This window comes from Oncorhynchus masou, chromosome 30 (assembly GCF_036934945.1).
Source record: "Oncorhynchus masou masou isolate Uvic2021 chromosome 30, UVic_Omas_1.1, whole genome shotgun sequence".
In the NCBI taxonomy this organism is placed as follows: domain Eukaryota; kingdom Metazoa; phylum Chordata; class Actinopteri; order Salmoniformes; family Salmonidae; genus Oncorhynchus; species Oncorhynchus masou.
Genome location: NC_088241.1, coordinates 25,942,782 through 25,958,558, shown reverse-complemented (window position 1 = coordinate 25,958,558; position 15,777 = coordinate 25,942,782). Strand labels below are relative to the sequence as shown.

The 15,777-nt window shown below is 39.9% G+C and overlaps 1 protein-coding gene across 4 annotated transcripts; it reads right to left on the bottom strand.

Annotated features, from left to right (window-relative positions):
- Window positions 1–155: 155 nt before the first annotated feature.
- On the bottom strand, window positions 156–13,590 carry LOC135522443 (UBX domain-containing protein 11-like). 4 transcript variants are annotated; one of them, XM_064948700.1, is made up of 15 exons: window positions 13,504–13,590; window positions 13,096–13,225; window positions 12,950–12,984; window positions 12,369–12,491; window positions 11,886–11,986; window positions 9,281–9,335; window positions 8,554–8,633; window positions 8,099–8,222; window positions 7,529–7,749; window positions 7,148–7,225; window positions 6,801–6,948; window positions 6,382–6,485; window positions 6,213–6,286; window positions 5,918–6,067; window positions 3,131–3,496 (listed from the first exon to the last, which is right to left on the bottom strand). In XM_064948700.1, exons 2-15 carry the CDS (start codon window positions 13,164–13,166, stop codon window positions 3,337–3,339), a joined length of 1,524 nt encoding a protein of 507 aa, XP_064804772.1. In that variant the 5' UTR covers window positions 13,167–13,225; window positions 13,504–13,590; the 3' UTR covers window positions 3,131–3,336. The 4 variants fall into 4 exon arrangements, with proteins under 4 accessions (XP_064804773.1, XP_064804772.1, XP_064804771.1 ...); XM_064948701.1 differs by lacking the exon at window positions 3,131–3,496 and adding an exon at window positions 156–1,078 and having other exon boundaries at window positions 13,096–13,576; XM_064948699.1 differs by having other exon boundaries at window positions 13,096–13,576.
- Window positions 13,591–15,777: the final 2,187 nt, after the last annotated feature.

The following is a 15,777-nucleotide window of genomic DNA, read 5'->3' as shown; positions in this document are numbered from 1 at the left end:
CAAAATGTCTCTGCCATCCGTGTTGATAGTATTATTATTTCCATCTAATAGCAAGAAATGTTTTGGTTCCAAGTTAATAACTAACTAATGGATGCCAGTATTTTGCCATGAAAAAAAAAAAGTGTGACATCACTAAACACTAACTTTCATCCAGTTTGTTTGAGTGTTCAAAGATAAAAAAAACAACAGTGGTTTGATTTATTGATGGAACGTCACGTCAAATGCTTTCCTTCAGTTGACGAACATCATGGCACTAAGTTGGGACAGACATTTGGATGTCTAACATTGTCTAGGTGAGACTAATGTGAGTTTTCATTTGAGCTTTAACAAAGTTAGACAAACTTGCCTTATGTCAAATGTTTTTCAAAAATGTAAATGTTTATATTGAATATATTTTTTTTATCCTTAATTGTATTTACACATTTTAGAAATAAAGTTTGTTTTCAATAAGTTGGCTTTGATCTTGTAATTTTCTTTGATTTAAAATCCTTACATTTTAAAGGTAGAGTCAGCGATATGACGTAAATGCATAGTGGGCCAATTTTCCACAACAACTAAGATCATTGGCGCGCCAGGCTAAACGTCTCTGCTGTTTTGGTCCCTAAGAGTATGAAGCGAACCCATGCCCATGTACAAATACTGTGTGTGTGAGAGTCTTGCATCTTGCTCATGCAATGTTATTTCGCTAACTCTACCTTTTTTATTTTATTTTTAAGCAGTCATGGTCCAAGGTGAATTATCTACATCAATAATTATGCAAGTGTCCCTATGGAAATTAGGATTTTCCCATGTCATGATGATCCTGAAAAGGATTGTTCTGTAAGTGTTGGCACCCCCTAGTGTCACATCCCTATCAGATCTGAATATACATGTTTATGAAAGTAAATACAGCATTTTATAACCATGAGGAGAGTGACAGGGTGATTTGTTGCTCTGTCATTGCCGAGGGCCTGGCCTAGTCCTAAGCAGCAGAGCAGCATTGGGAGTGAGCCCACAGGAGAGGAGTGTCTGAGAGTCCTCACTGTACCAGCGCTGTGGGAACGCACTGATGATATCATACGCTGTGGCATCTGTCCATCTGAAATTGTGAGGGAGACAGAGTTGATAGTGATGGAATAGCACAGGACAGGGCTTTCATAACATGTCAAACAGACTGGGATGCAACTTTGTTCTGCCATGCAGATTCTTCGTCACTGATCATTTGGACAAATTGCGATTCCCATTTAGAGGAGTGGATACTTCGCTTGCCTCGTTAGTACATTTTTCAAGCACATCTCCCCCAAGAATTTAATCAAGCATCTGACGCAATTATGCCAGGTGTGTGTGTGTGTGTGTGTGTGTATATATATATATATATATATATATATATATACATACAGTGCCTTGCGAAAGTATTCGGCCCCCTTGAACTTTGCAACCTTTTGCCACATTTCAGGCTTCAAACATAAACATATAAAACTATTTTTTTTGTGAAGAATCAACAACAAGTGGGACACAATCATGAAGTGGAACGACATTTATTGGATATTTCAAATTTTTTTAACAAATCAAAAACTGAAAAATTGGGTGTGCGAAATTATTCAGCCCCTTTACTTTCAGTGCAGCCAGCTCTCTCCAGAAGTTCAGTGAGGATCTCTGAATGATCCAATGTTGACCTAAATGACTAATGATGATAAATACAATCCACCTGTGTGTAATCAAGTCTCCGTATAAATGCACCTGCACTGTGATAGTCTCAGAGGTCTGTTAAAAGCGCAGAGAGCATCATGAAGAACATGGAACACACCAGGCAGGTCCGAGATACTGTTGTGAAGAAGTTTAAAGCCGGATTTGGATACAAAAAGATTTCCCAAGCTTTAAACATCCCAAGGAGCACTGTGCAAGCAATAATATTGAAATGGAAGGAGTATCAGACCACTGCAAATCTACCAAGACCTGGCCGTCCCTCTAAACTTTCAGCTCATACAAGGAGAAGACTGATCAGAGATGCAGCCAAGAGGCCCATGATCACTCTGGATGAACTGCAGAGATCTACAGGTGAGGTTGGAGACTCTGTCCATAGGACAACAATCAGTCGAATTTTGCACAAATCTGTCCTTTATGGAAGAGTGGCAAGAAGAAAGCCATTTCTTAAAGATATCCATAAAAAGTGTAGTTTAAAGTTTGCCACAAACCACCTGGGAGACTCACCAAACATGTGGAAGAAGGTGCTCTGGTCAGATGAAACCAAAATTGAACTTTTTGGCAACAATGCAAAACGTTATGTTTGGCGTAAAAGCAACACAGCTCATCACCCTGACCACACCATACCCACTGTCAAACATGGTGGTGGCAGCATCATGGTTTTTGCCTGCTTTTCTTCAGCAGGGACAGGGAAGATGGTTAAAATTGATGGGAAGATGGATGGAGCCAAATACAGGACCATTCTGGAAGAAAACCTGATGGAGTCTGCAAAAGACCTGAGACTGGGACGGAGATTTGTCTTCCAACAAGACAATGATCCAAAACATAAAGCAAAATCTACAATGGAACGGTTCAAAAATAAACATATCCAGGTGTTAGAATGGCCAAGTCAAAGCCCAGACCTGAATCCAATCGAGAATCTGTGGAAAGAACTGAAAACTGCTGTTCACAAATGCTCTCCATCCAACCTCACTGAGCTCGAGCTGTTTTGCAAGGAGGCATGGGAAAAATGTCAGTCTCTCGATGTGCAAAACTGATAGAGACATACCCCGAGCGACTTACAGCTGTAATCGCAGCAAAAGGTGGCGCTACAAAGTATTAACTTAAGGGGGCTGAATAATTTTGCACGCCCAATTTTTCAGTTTTTGATTTGTTAAAGTTTGAAATATCCAATAAATGTCGTTCCACTTCATGATTGTGTCCCACTTGTTGTTGATTCTTCACAAAAAAAATACAGTTTTATATCTTTATGTTTGAAGCCTGAAATGTGGCAAAAGGTCGCAAAGTTCAAGGGGGCCGAATACTTTCGCAAGGCACTGTAAATGTAGGGGGTGGATCAGCTTTAATATGGCAAATAGATTGATAAAATCCACAATGTAATTTTCTGCATTTCCCCATATTGTTTTAAAGAAATACAGTACCAATCAAAAGTTGACACCTACTCATTCAAGGGTTTTTCTTTATTTTTTACATTGTAGAATAATAGTGAATTCATCTAAACCACGAAATAACACATGGAATCATGTAACCAAAAAAGTGTTAAACATCAAAATATATTTTAAATTCTTTAAAGTACCCTTTGTTTTGACAGCTTTGCGCATACACTTGGCATTCTCTCAACCAGCTTTACCTGGAATACTTTTCCAACAGTCTTCAAGGAGTTCCCACATGCTGAGCACTTGTTGGCTGCTTATCCTTCACTCTGCTGTCCAACTCATCCCAAACCATCTCAATTGGGTTGAGGTCGGGTGATGCATCACTCTCCTTGGTCAAATATCCCTTACACAGCCTGGAGGTGTGTTGGGCCATTGTCCTGTTGAAAAACAAGTCCACTAAGCGCAAACCAGATGGGATGGTGTATTCTTGCAGAATGCTGTGGTAGCCATGATGGTTATGTGTGCCTTGAATTTTAAATAAATCAGACTTATGTATACTCCCCCTACCTTGTCACAACACAATTGATTGGCTCAAATACATTATGAAGGAAAGAAATTCCACAAATTTAACTTTCAACAAGACACACCTGTTAATTTAAATGCATTCCAGGTGACAACCTCATGGTTTAGAGAATGACAAGAGTGCAAATCTGTCAAGGCAGTGTGGCTACTTTGAAGAACCTAAAATATATTTTGATTTGTTTAACACTTTTTTTTGGTTACTACATTTTTCCATGTGTGTTATTTCATAGTTTGATGTCTTCACTATTATTCTACAATGTAGAAAATAGTAAAAATAAAGAAAAACCCTTGAATGAGTAGGTGTCAACTTTTGACTGGTACTGTATATGTTATCCTTTTATTTATACACACATATATATATACTACTGTTAAAGTTTGGGGTCACTTAGACATGTCCTTGTTTTTGAAAGAAAATCATGTTTTTTTGTCCATTTAAAATAACATCAAATTGATCAGAAATACAGTGTAGACATGAATGTTGTAAATTATTTTTGTAGCTGGAAACGGCTGATTTGTTTTAATGGAATATCTATATAGGCATATGGAGGCCCATTATCAGCAACCATCACTCCTGTATCAGCATTTGTGGGTTCAATTACAGGCTCAAAATGGCCAGAAACAAATAACTTTCTTCTGAAACTCGTCAGTCTATTCTTGTTATGAATACTTACGGAAATAAGTATTCAGAAAAAAAATTGACTGACGAGTTTCACAAAGTTCTTTATGAGACTCGAAATTGAGCTCCGGTGCATCCTGTTTCCATTGATCATCCTTGATGTTTCTCCAACTATAATAATAATAAGAGACTTGCTTGACATTAGACCGGTGGAAATCTGTTCTTTGGTCTGGACCCCAAATTGGAGATTTTTGGTTCCAACCACCGTGTCTTTGTGAGATGCTGTGTGGGTGAATGGATGATCCCTGCATGTGTATTTCCCACCGTATCGCATGGAGGAGGAGGTGTTATGGTGTGGTGGTGCTTTACTGGTGACACTGTCTGTGATTTATTTATAATTCAAGGCACACTTAACCAGCATGGCTACCACAGCATTCTGCAGTGATATGCCATCCCATCTGGTTTGAGTCTATCATCTGTTTTTCAACAGGACGATGACCCAACACACCTCCAGGCTGTGAAAGGATTATTTTACCAAGAAGGAGAGTGATGGAGTGCTGCATCAAATGACCTGGCCTCCACAATCACCCGACCTCAACCAAATTGAGATGGTTTGGGATGAGTCGGACTGCAGATTGAAGGAAAAGCAGTCTACAAGTGCTCAGCATATGTGGGAACTCCTTCAAGATGGTTGGAAAATTATTCTAGGTGAAGCTGGTTGAGATTGCCAAGAGTGTGCAAAGCTGTCATCATTGCAAAGAGTGGCTACTTGGAAGAATCTCCAATATATAAAAACATTTTGATTTGTTTAACACTTTTTTTTGGTTACTACATGATTCCATGTGTGTTATTTCATAGTTTCAATGTATTCATTATTATTCTACAATGTAGAAATTAGTTTTTAAAAATTAAGGAAACACTGGAATGAGGAGGTGTTCTAAAACTTTTGACCGGTAGTGTAGACAGGTGTGTGCCTTTCCCAATCATGTCCAATCAAGTTCTAGAAACATCTCAAGGGTGATCAATGGAAACAGGATGCACCTCAGCTCAATTTCGATTCTTATAGCAAAGAGTCTGAATACTTACGTAAATAAGGTATGTTTTTTATTTTTAATACATTTTCAAAAACCTATTTTCGCTTTGTCATTATGGTGTGTAGATTGCAGAGGATTTTTTATTTATTATTCCATGTGGAAAAAGTCAAGGGGTCTGAATACTTTCCGAAGGCACTGTATATAACATTCTATTGTTGCAAGAATTTTGTATAATTTAAATTGAAAAACTTGTACGTTTTGAATCTGGTGTTATTTTGTGTATCAGTTCATAAACCATGTGCCATGGAATTAGTACATCGAAAATCTCTTCCCAATTATTTTGCAATCTGTATGGCACAGCTGTCAATTTTTGGGTCCTTAAATTAAACTGGTATACTTTTTTTTATTTATCACAATTTTCTTTCACCTATTTTTGTCTTTAATGCAGGGTCGACATACAAGTTCCTTACTTTCTCCCCCTTCCATTTGCGGAATGCAAGATTTTAGTTCTGGGGGTCCGAGATTAACATGACCCAAAAGTCACTGTGACTGAGATGAAGTACTGTGAACGTGATGGACTTCCTGGGCAAAATACTCTGCACAGCATTTTGTGGCTCCCAACCCACCTGTGCTTGTCCAGATACTGGCGCAGATGACCTATGGTCTCTGAGAAACGCATCTTCATGATGTAGGTGTGCTCGCCATCCTCTGACTTCACCCTCAGTGTGGTGACATCGCGGACCGAGTTATGGGGATCAGTCTCATGCAACTCCAACCTGAGTTAGAGTAGAGAGAACAGGTTCATAATCCACATTAGCAAATGTGTGTCCCTCTTCCAGGGTCTCCTCTGTCACAAGGTCCCGCAAGGCCCCCTAGTGGTGGAAGTGGAGGTATTGCGAATACTTCTAGACAACTGCATACCTCTCTTTCATAGCCTGTAGCTCTGGTGTGTCTATGAGGGTCACAGCATGGCTGTTTGAAGCATCAGAAGAGCCCTAAACACAAGACACAGGCATTTACTAGCATATAGTATACGCGTGTCCATCATCTACAGGTATATGCTGAAACATGCAACAGATCTCAGTCTCACCTGTAGACTAGCTTTCACGGAGTCCCTGATGTCAATCACTCTACCAGCCTTCACCACCACCTTGGGCAGCCTGTTCAGGAATTGGTCCATTGTCAGTTTTCTGCCTGTGGGAAAGTCAATGTTCAAGTCAGAGCAAAAGAGGCTTGGGGTGAATCTCAAGTGATACACATATAGTTAAACCAACTTCAAATATGAAATTCAATTATTTCATTGATTCCTCGTGTCCTCTCCTCGCCTCCCCAAAGAAGATCCAAGGTTTCTCCCCATCTCATGCATGTTCAGGAGGAGGCGGGGAGAGAGGACTCGAGGAATCCCAAAAAATACAATTGAGATTCTACCCCTGCAGTTGGTTCAACTAGAGTGTAGCAGTGTAGCATTCGTTTTTGGGAACAAATTGAAGCGATACAGAGGGGACCGACCAGGTATCTGGGAGACGGTACAGTAGGCGTGTTCTAAGCTGTCTGTTGATTTCTCCCCCTCTGTGCATCCAACCACAGCCTGCCCCTTCCCAGGGAACTCCGCCCACGGTCGCCTCTCTTGGAACTCCTCCTCTCGCCTGTCGTGAACCTGTGTACACCGAAAGAGGACGTCCCACTACTCACCACAAAACAAACAGGAAATACATTGTCCATGTAGTCCGTTTTCCTACCGTAAGCACATTTGAAATTCACGAATGCACACAAAGCACACACACACACACACACACACACACACACACACACACACACACACACACACACACACACACACACACACACACACACACCTGAAAGGGCACCCCGTCTGCAAACCTGTCCTGTAGCTCAGAAGGGAAGTATCCGTCCATCAGGTCTTGCATGCACTGCTGCAAAGTCATGAGCGGCAGGGTGTCAGACACATTGGACTGAGATACAAACTGAGCTTTCTGTACTTATTCTGTCTGCTACAATCTGAGAGAGTCAAAACATTGAAATCAAAGAATCTTAAGTGAAAATGTATCAAAAATCATGCCTGGTTCAAATATCTAATCTGTTTCATTACCTGGTGTGTGTTGTACTCTCTCGTAATAACCTTAACAGTAGCTGATTTGGTTCTGGGTGCTGAGATTATGTACTGACTAGCCAGTTGGAGGTATAGCGAGTATTCCCTATATAGTCTCTATCTGTACCTGTGTGCTGGCTTCCTGGTAAGAGCGGAAGGGCCCATTGAACATGAAGATGCCATTGCTGTAGAGCCGTAGTGGAATGAGGTGCTGCTGGGCCAGCTGTGCCCCTGTGGACGTGACCCTGACGTAGGACTCTCCCTCCCCAGCCAGGATGTTCAACTGCTGGATGTTCTGGAGCACCAGGTCAAAGTTTATCTGGAAGTTCCTCCTGGCCACAGAGGTCTCTGCAAAAGACAGGCCACCATAATAAGTGAATGCATAATTAAGATTTTCTGTTTGAAAATCATCCAGGCATCACATGAGCACAGCTTGTGAAACTTTAACTGGTGCATTGAAACAATGGCAGCTCCTTTGTACTGTTGGAAGTTACCGTTTGAAGATGTGATTCGATTAGGTTTTACTTGGCTGCCTGTTAAGGAGGGTGTACTGTTAAAGCATGTTCAGATAGAAATGTATCACGGAGAAAGAATATGACTACCTGTCAGATAGAATAGGGAATCTTAGCAGCTCTATTAATTATATTTCTATCTGCAGCATAAGGCTCAGCACTTAATAACTCCCTGGTTCCTTTACCTGGTTGCCACACCCCTCTCTCGGAGCTCTGGGTCTGCTCAGCTTCCTCTACTTCCTGTTGACTGGCTGTGTCACGCTCCTCTCCGCTCCCCACCCAGATCATTCCGTAGTCGTTCAGAAACCGCTGAGTGGGGAAAAACCCACTGTGAGTTTAAAGAAAAGTTTGCAGTGACATCAGTTAAAGAGGTGAACTAAACTATTTAGAACAGACTTAGAGATGACTCAACCACCACAACTCAACTTCTCTGTTATACTGTATGTAGAAAAGTTCAAGTCTAAATTGGACATGCACTGACTTATTAAGATATATTGTAAATCACACAGACACAGGTTAGTGCTTCTATGGCTTTCAATACTGTGTGGTCCATCTATGTCTGTGCAATGTACCAAACTGTTCGCTGAGGACCAAAAAAAAACATTGCTCCGTTGTATTACCATGGCGATGATGATCTTACCTCCATCTCCGATACCTGGCCCTGAAGCCTGTGGCATGTTTTTATGAGATCATCCTCTCTGCTCCTATCACTGTTTTTCTCTAAAAATCACAGAAACAGAATGGTTTTGGTTAACCAAACATAACTTGTTCCATACTCTTAATATCTTTTATTTTCACTTAACAGAGATGAGGGTGGTGACAGAAGTAGAGAACACTGTATAGGCCTACATGGGGCTGTATTTCTATAAATACATGAATACTAGGCCTACATGGGGCTGTATTCCTATAAATACATGAATACTAGGCCTACATGGGGCTGTATTCCTATAAATACATGAATACTAGGCCTACATGGCGCTGTATTCCTATAAATACATGAATACTAGGCCTACATGGGGCTGTATTCCTATAAATACATGAATACTAGGCCTACATGGGGCTGTATTCCTATAAATACATGAATACTAGGCCTACGTGGGGCTGTATTCCTATAAATACATGAATACTAGGCCTACGTGGGGCTGTATTCCTTTAAATACATGAATACTAGGCCAACATGGGGCTGTATTCCTATAAATACATGAATACTAGGCCTACATGGGGCTGTATTCCTATAAATACATGAATACCAGGCCTACATGGGGCTGTATTCCTATAAATACATGCATACTCGGCCTACATGTGTTGTGACTGGAACTCTGTGGTTCCAGAACTGTATGATATATATGGTAGGCTGAAATAACTACCTGTTGACTTCTGAAGAAGCTTCATTTTCTCCTCCAGAGCTGTAATTATTTTTTCCTTCAAATAGAAAATAACAAAATAAACATTGATATGTTGTCAAGTCAAGAGCTTGGTCTGTACATATATCAATATTTGGGCATGTACTTCATGCATAGAATACTAGCCGGATGTGTATAGACTACTACTGTTTTTAGTATCCGTTTTCAGAGTTGGGGAAGCTACTCTGAAAATATAGTTTACCAAGCTACCAATTACTTCACACTGGAAGAAGTTGAGCTACAGTAAAGCTACCCTTAAGAGAAACATAGTTTGTTTAACTGAAGCTACTTTGAAAAAGTAATTCACTACATCAAAATTGCCTTGTAAAAAAGTATTATATCTAAGTCTGAAAAGTCATATAAATGTACTGGGTTGAAGAATATATACAGTGCATTCGGAAAGTATTCAGACCACATGACTTTTTCCACATTTTGTTACGTTACAGCCTTATTATAAAATGTATTAATCAATCTACACACAATACCCCATAAAGACAAAGCAAAATTGTAGCAAATGTATTAAAAACATGTAACTGAAATATCACATTTACATAAGTATTCAGACCCTTTACTCAGTACTTTGTTGAAGCACATTTGGCAGCGATTGCAGCCTTGAGTCTTCTTGCGTATGACGCTACAAACTTGGCACACCTGTTTTTGGAGAGTTTCTCCCATTCTTCTCTGTAGATCCTCTCAAGCTCTGTCAGGTTGGATGGGGAAGGTTGCTGCACAGCTATTTTCAGGTTTCTTCAGAGATGTTCGATTGGGTTCAATTTTGGACTCTGGCTGGGCCACTCAAGGACATTCAGAGACTTGTCCCGAAGCCACTCCTGCGATGTCTTGGCTGTGTGCTTCGGGTGTTTGTCCTGTTAGAAGGTGAACCATTGACCCAGTCTGATGTCCTGAGCCCTCACAGTCCTGAGCGCCCACAGCATGATGCTGCCACCATCATGCTTCACCGTAGGGATGGTGCCAGGTTTCCTCCATACGTGACGCTTGGAATTCAGGCCAAAGAGTTCCATCTTGGATTCATCAGACCAGAGAACCTTGTTTCTCATGGTCTGAGAGTCCTTTAGGTGCCTTTTGGCAAACTTCAAACGGCTGTCATGTGCCTTTGACTGAGGAGTGGCTTCCGTCTGGCCACTCTACTATAAAAGCCTGATTGGTGGAGTGTTGCAGAGATAGTTGTCCTTCTGGAAGGTTCTTCCATCTCCACAGAGGAACTCTGGAGCTCTGTCAGAGTTCTCATCGGGTTCTTGGTCACCTCCCTGACCAATGCCCTTCTCCCCAGATTGCTCAGTTTGGCCGGGTGCCCAGCTCTAGGAAGAGTCTTGATGGTTCCAAACTTCTTCCATTTAAGAATGACGGAGGCCACTGTGTTCTTGGGGACCTTCATTGCTGCAGACATTTCTTGGTACCCTTCCTCAGATCTGTGCCTCGACACAATCCTGTCTCAGAGCTCTATAGACAATTCCTTTGACCTCATGACTTGGTTTTTGCTCTGACATACACTGTCAACTGTGAGACCTTATATAGACAGGTGTGTGCCTTTCCAAATAATGTCCAATCAATTGAATTTACCACAGGTGGACTCCACTCAAGTTGTAGAAACATCTCAAGGATGGTCAATGGAAACAGGATGCACCTGACCTCAACTCATAGCAAAGGGTTTGAATACTTATGCAAACATTTCTATAAAAAAAAACAGTTTTTGCTTTGTCATTATGTAGAGTGATGAGAAAAAACTAAAACAATTGAATCAATTTTAGAATAAGGCTGTAAAGTAACAATGTGGAAAAAGTCAAGGGATCTGAATACTTTTCCGAATGCACTGTACGCTGTATATTCTTTTGGTGAAACATTGAATGGGTAATTGCAGTAGTTAGCTACACTGTTTACAGGGGTGGCTTCCACTGTTATAGAGTGGCGGCAGGTAGCCTAGTGGTTTGAGCGTTGGGCCAGTAACAACTTTGGAAAATATGCTGCTGCTTGAGGAGGTCTCTTATTACCTCATCATACAAACTATAATAAGTATCTTGCCAATCAAAATATGAGAAGCCTCTTATAGCACACACTTATAGTATAAGTATAAGTATAACTATAGTATACGTCTATTGTCATGCAAACTACAACGAACAAAGGTCCAACACAGAATACTGATGCAACATTCACACATTTGGCAGATTTCTTGTTTTTGTTTTTGTTTAGAAAACCTGTATTGGCACCATTTAGCTACTGTTCATACATACTGATACTTGTGTATGTATGTATGATACTTGTGTGACAGGCATCCTGTACGTGCAACTTCATCAGCATTCGGTGGTTGAGCTTTCCTTTAAAATGCATGCTTCTGATTGGTTGTTGCGGAGGATCACAGAGGTTGATGTGGTTGAGGTCCATTTCAGATCTAACCAAAACGCTGTCTCGCTGGAGGTGTTCACAGAAGCGTTGTTACCGTTTTTTTCCATTGATTGCACTGGAAGTCGCTCTGGATAAGTGTGTGCTAAATACCTCAAATGTAATGTACAATGTAATTTCTTTGTCTGAACGTGTGTGGTACTTGGCTCACCTTGTGGTCAATGTCCAGGGCTTGGGTCTTCACCTTGGTCTCCAGCAGGGTCAGCCTCTGCATCATAGAGGACATCAGCTCAAAATCACTAGGGGGTGCACCTGTAGGGTTCAGTCAGAGTTCACTAGATCAAGAAGCGTAATACCTGTATAATAAAGGCTACTGTATGACACTCGGCAGACGTTTTTCCCCCCAAAGTGTCTTAAGGTACAATGACGCATACATGTTTTTACTGATTCTGAGAACACTCTGTTTCAATGTTACTGTACATTATCAGAAACCCAAACGGGCTTTTTGGAAACCCACATTTGTGACCACAGTGCTGTATTAGGAAAATCAGACACATTATTTTGTGGCCAATGCACACCACATACTGATCTAACAACCATACATGAGATTTCCAGTGTTGTCGAAATGTGACGTTGGTTGTGGTTGTGAATATTTCAGCACAGGGCGAGTTGTAAGGACATCAAACAAACATACAACAACTGTTGCTTTTCCTTTGTTTGGCTTTTGATTTGGAAGGACAGACACTATCAGTGGCTTGAGCCTGAGGCGCAGGGTGATTCAAAGCAGATACATCATTCAGCAGAGTAGCTCCATATTCTAAAGGAAAGAAAAGACAAGAACACAACCAGAATGACCCCAGGTTTTTAAAGAGCTGTATTCAGAGGCAGTATATGTTTCAAATAATTGGATATCTCATAGTTAGACTATAGCATGGTTCTCCAACTGACGGCCCGCGTGGGTGATTTTATTTGACCATTCAAGTTTTATGAGCAAAAAATAATACTAACATGATATTTATTTTTAAATGTTTTATTGTTAGTTGTAAAAGACTGTAAAAACACCAGCAAATAATTTTGGAAATCTGTTCCAAAGTATTCCCATGCACAATAGAGAGATACGGTATGTGATCGTGAGGTTTGAAATTATTATGATTTAGTAAAATATTATATCTTCTTGTGGTCAATTTGCAGTCTACAAATTATTTGTAATTATGTTCTGCCTCCTGGCCATCTGCTCAAGAGAAATATCGTATTTGAAAGACCTTAATCCCATACCTGAAAATGGATTCTCCTTGAAAGGCACTCTTCTCCTATTTGAGAGAAATTACCAAACATCAGTAATGCAAATGAACATGTAAATCTATCTAATTTCAATACTTATTGTCTAGGAAAAGATCCACTTTGGTTTCTCTTGAACATACCCTTGCTGGTTCATGGGCCCGGGAAGAGGCACACGTCGGTTTTTCCTCAACATTGAAAGTGGTGAGCTCATCTCCTTACGTTCATAAAACACTTGGGGTCGATAGGGATGCACAAATGGCTAGCAGACTACTGTAGAGGTAATTTTGTGATTCAACAATGAACGTTTTTTCAAAACCACTATATTTATGAGCACCTTGTACTGAACAAGACTGGTTACTCGCATCAATGTCTCTGTCTCGTAATTTAATATTCAAACACCTGGCTGACATTGACATGGTTGACATGCAAGAACATAGCAGCTAAAAACGCTAAAAAATGTCCTGAAAGTGTACACTTGGTTCAATTAATAGGCTTAATAAACAAAATCAACTTTTATTTGTCATGCTAGGAATTTCTGAATTACTTACAAGTGAATGACTCCAGATTCTGTAGGTTGGAATATTGTGCTTGCTCTTCTTTTACATCTTGAGGATTGTTTGGAGTTCGTTGCCATTGGTAACGTGGATCGTGACATTTCATTGGCTCGTTGCTGGTTCCAGAATTAAATACACCCTCCTTCACACCGTGAAGAACCAGCCAAAGTGATACATTGTTATTCAAAGTATGACATTGTGATCATCCATCGACAAAACATTGATATAAATGGAATGATGTACCCAAACACTTGTCTACCTTTGTTTCAAAAGTTGTCACACACCTCGCCCTACTTCAGAACACATGCCATGCATGCTATACAAAACATAACAATACAATGCAATACAATACATGAAATAGGCTATTGGCATAAATGGAAAAAACTGAAGAATACAAAAATACCCACTAGTGCCAAATATCAAAACAATTATTTGTAGGCCCTATTAAAGTTCATTTACACTGCTCATGACTGAAAAACAGATCTCTGTACTTGTGCCCATGCAGTCATGGTGCACACACCCCTTCAGACCCATCCTCTTCTAGCTGAAATAAACACAGATAAACTATTCAGAGACTCAATTCTCTTCAACATTAACGAAGCTCTGGTCTGTGCTGTCTTCATCCTGTTGGTGCTGTCTGTGTTCACAGAGGCCAAGGTGAGGCATCCTTCAACCACAGAGGTCAAGGTAAGAACCAAAATATCAGTATTAGTAAAGTATTAAGTAGAGATTAGCCATATGAATTGTAGAGTTCAGCAATGTAGAGGTCAGAAATTGTATACATGTCATCAATAGCACTTACCTGTGATGATTCGTTTCCAGGTATTGTGTTAACGTTTAAGCAACAGCCTAAATTGTTGTGAAATGTCTAAAATGGTCAAATTTCCTTTGTCTTTCAGGTGAATGGAACCAAAATGCCAGACAAGGCACTGCAATTTTTTTACAAATTGATTGAGCTAATGTGTCTATAGGCCTACCTGCAATAAGGGTTGTTCTTGAATTGCAGTGGCATTTGGGTGTGGCCTTTTGGAAAAAAAATTACTTCATTTTTTTTTTTTTTATGTATTGGGTACATCTTCCCATTCTAAGTGAACTAATATGGCAGCTTAATGCCTTTTAATAATGTTTTACTATTATGATAACATCGTGTCACCAGCAGGAGTAGTTACACCAATGATGGTAACTCCAATGACAACATTTTGGTAATTGAGGATTTTCTTAAATGGAGGACACAGGTGCTTGAATCAAAGGCCATTAACCCTTTTAAAAATAATTTACTAAACTGTTTTTGTGTCATAATTTTGTAATTTCCCTACCTTTAAAAGGTGTAACACAAATTACACTCTTTAGACACACCAAATGATCAATGGAATCCTCAAATGTATGAGACACTAAAAGGGTGTGATGAACTAATAATTGTTTTTAATATAGACCTTCCCAGTGCAATGGTTTGCAACTGGAGGGAATGGAAAGTCCTTGTATATCTATGTAATGGGTGATTTTCAAGGTTGTTACACCAATAGGATAAAACTTAGGGACACATATTATATTTGTAAAAATAATAGTTCTTTTAATAGCCTGTTTTGTTTTTATTGAGCTATACAAGATGTGTAATACTTTTGTTTACTTTATAGAATTCTAAAATAATACATAGATTGATAGCTTTAAATCCCCCCAAAACATGTCACTATACAGTTGTACTGGGTCACTACTGATACAAGCCAATTTGCTTGGACAAAGTACTTTAAACAATGCCTAAACATAACGTTTTGCAGTATAAAGCACTTGCAGTATGTTTTATGACTGATAAACAGTTCATGTATGATGGGTAACTCTTTGTAATTTTGAAGTGTTTTTCGTGGATGTAAATGCCACCGCAATTCAAGAATGACCCATAAAGGGTTCTTCGGCTGTTGTATGATTTTACAGGGATTTTAATGCTTTCACACATACAATGCCTATAGAAAGTCTGTACCCCCTTGAACTTTTGGGGGGGGCATTACAAAGTGGGATTGAATTATATTTAATTGTAATTTTTTGCCATTGATCTACACAAAATACTTCATAATGTCAAAGGGAAAAGGAAATTCTACACATTTGTACAAATGAATAGAAAATGTTTAACTAAACTATAGTTGTCACATAAGTGTTTATCCCCTTCGTTTAGGCAAGACCGGGAGTCCCATAGGGCAGCGCACAATTGGCCCAGCGTTGTCCGGGTTTGGCTGGGGGGGCTTTACTTGGCTCATCGCGCTCTAGCGACTCCTT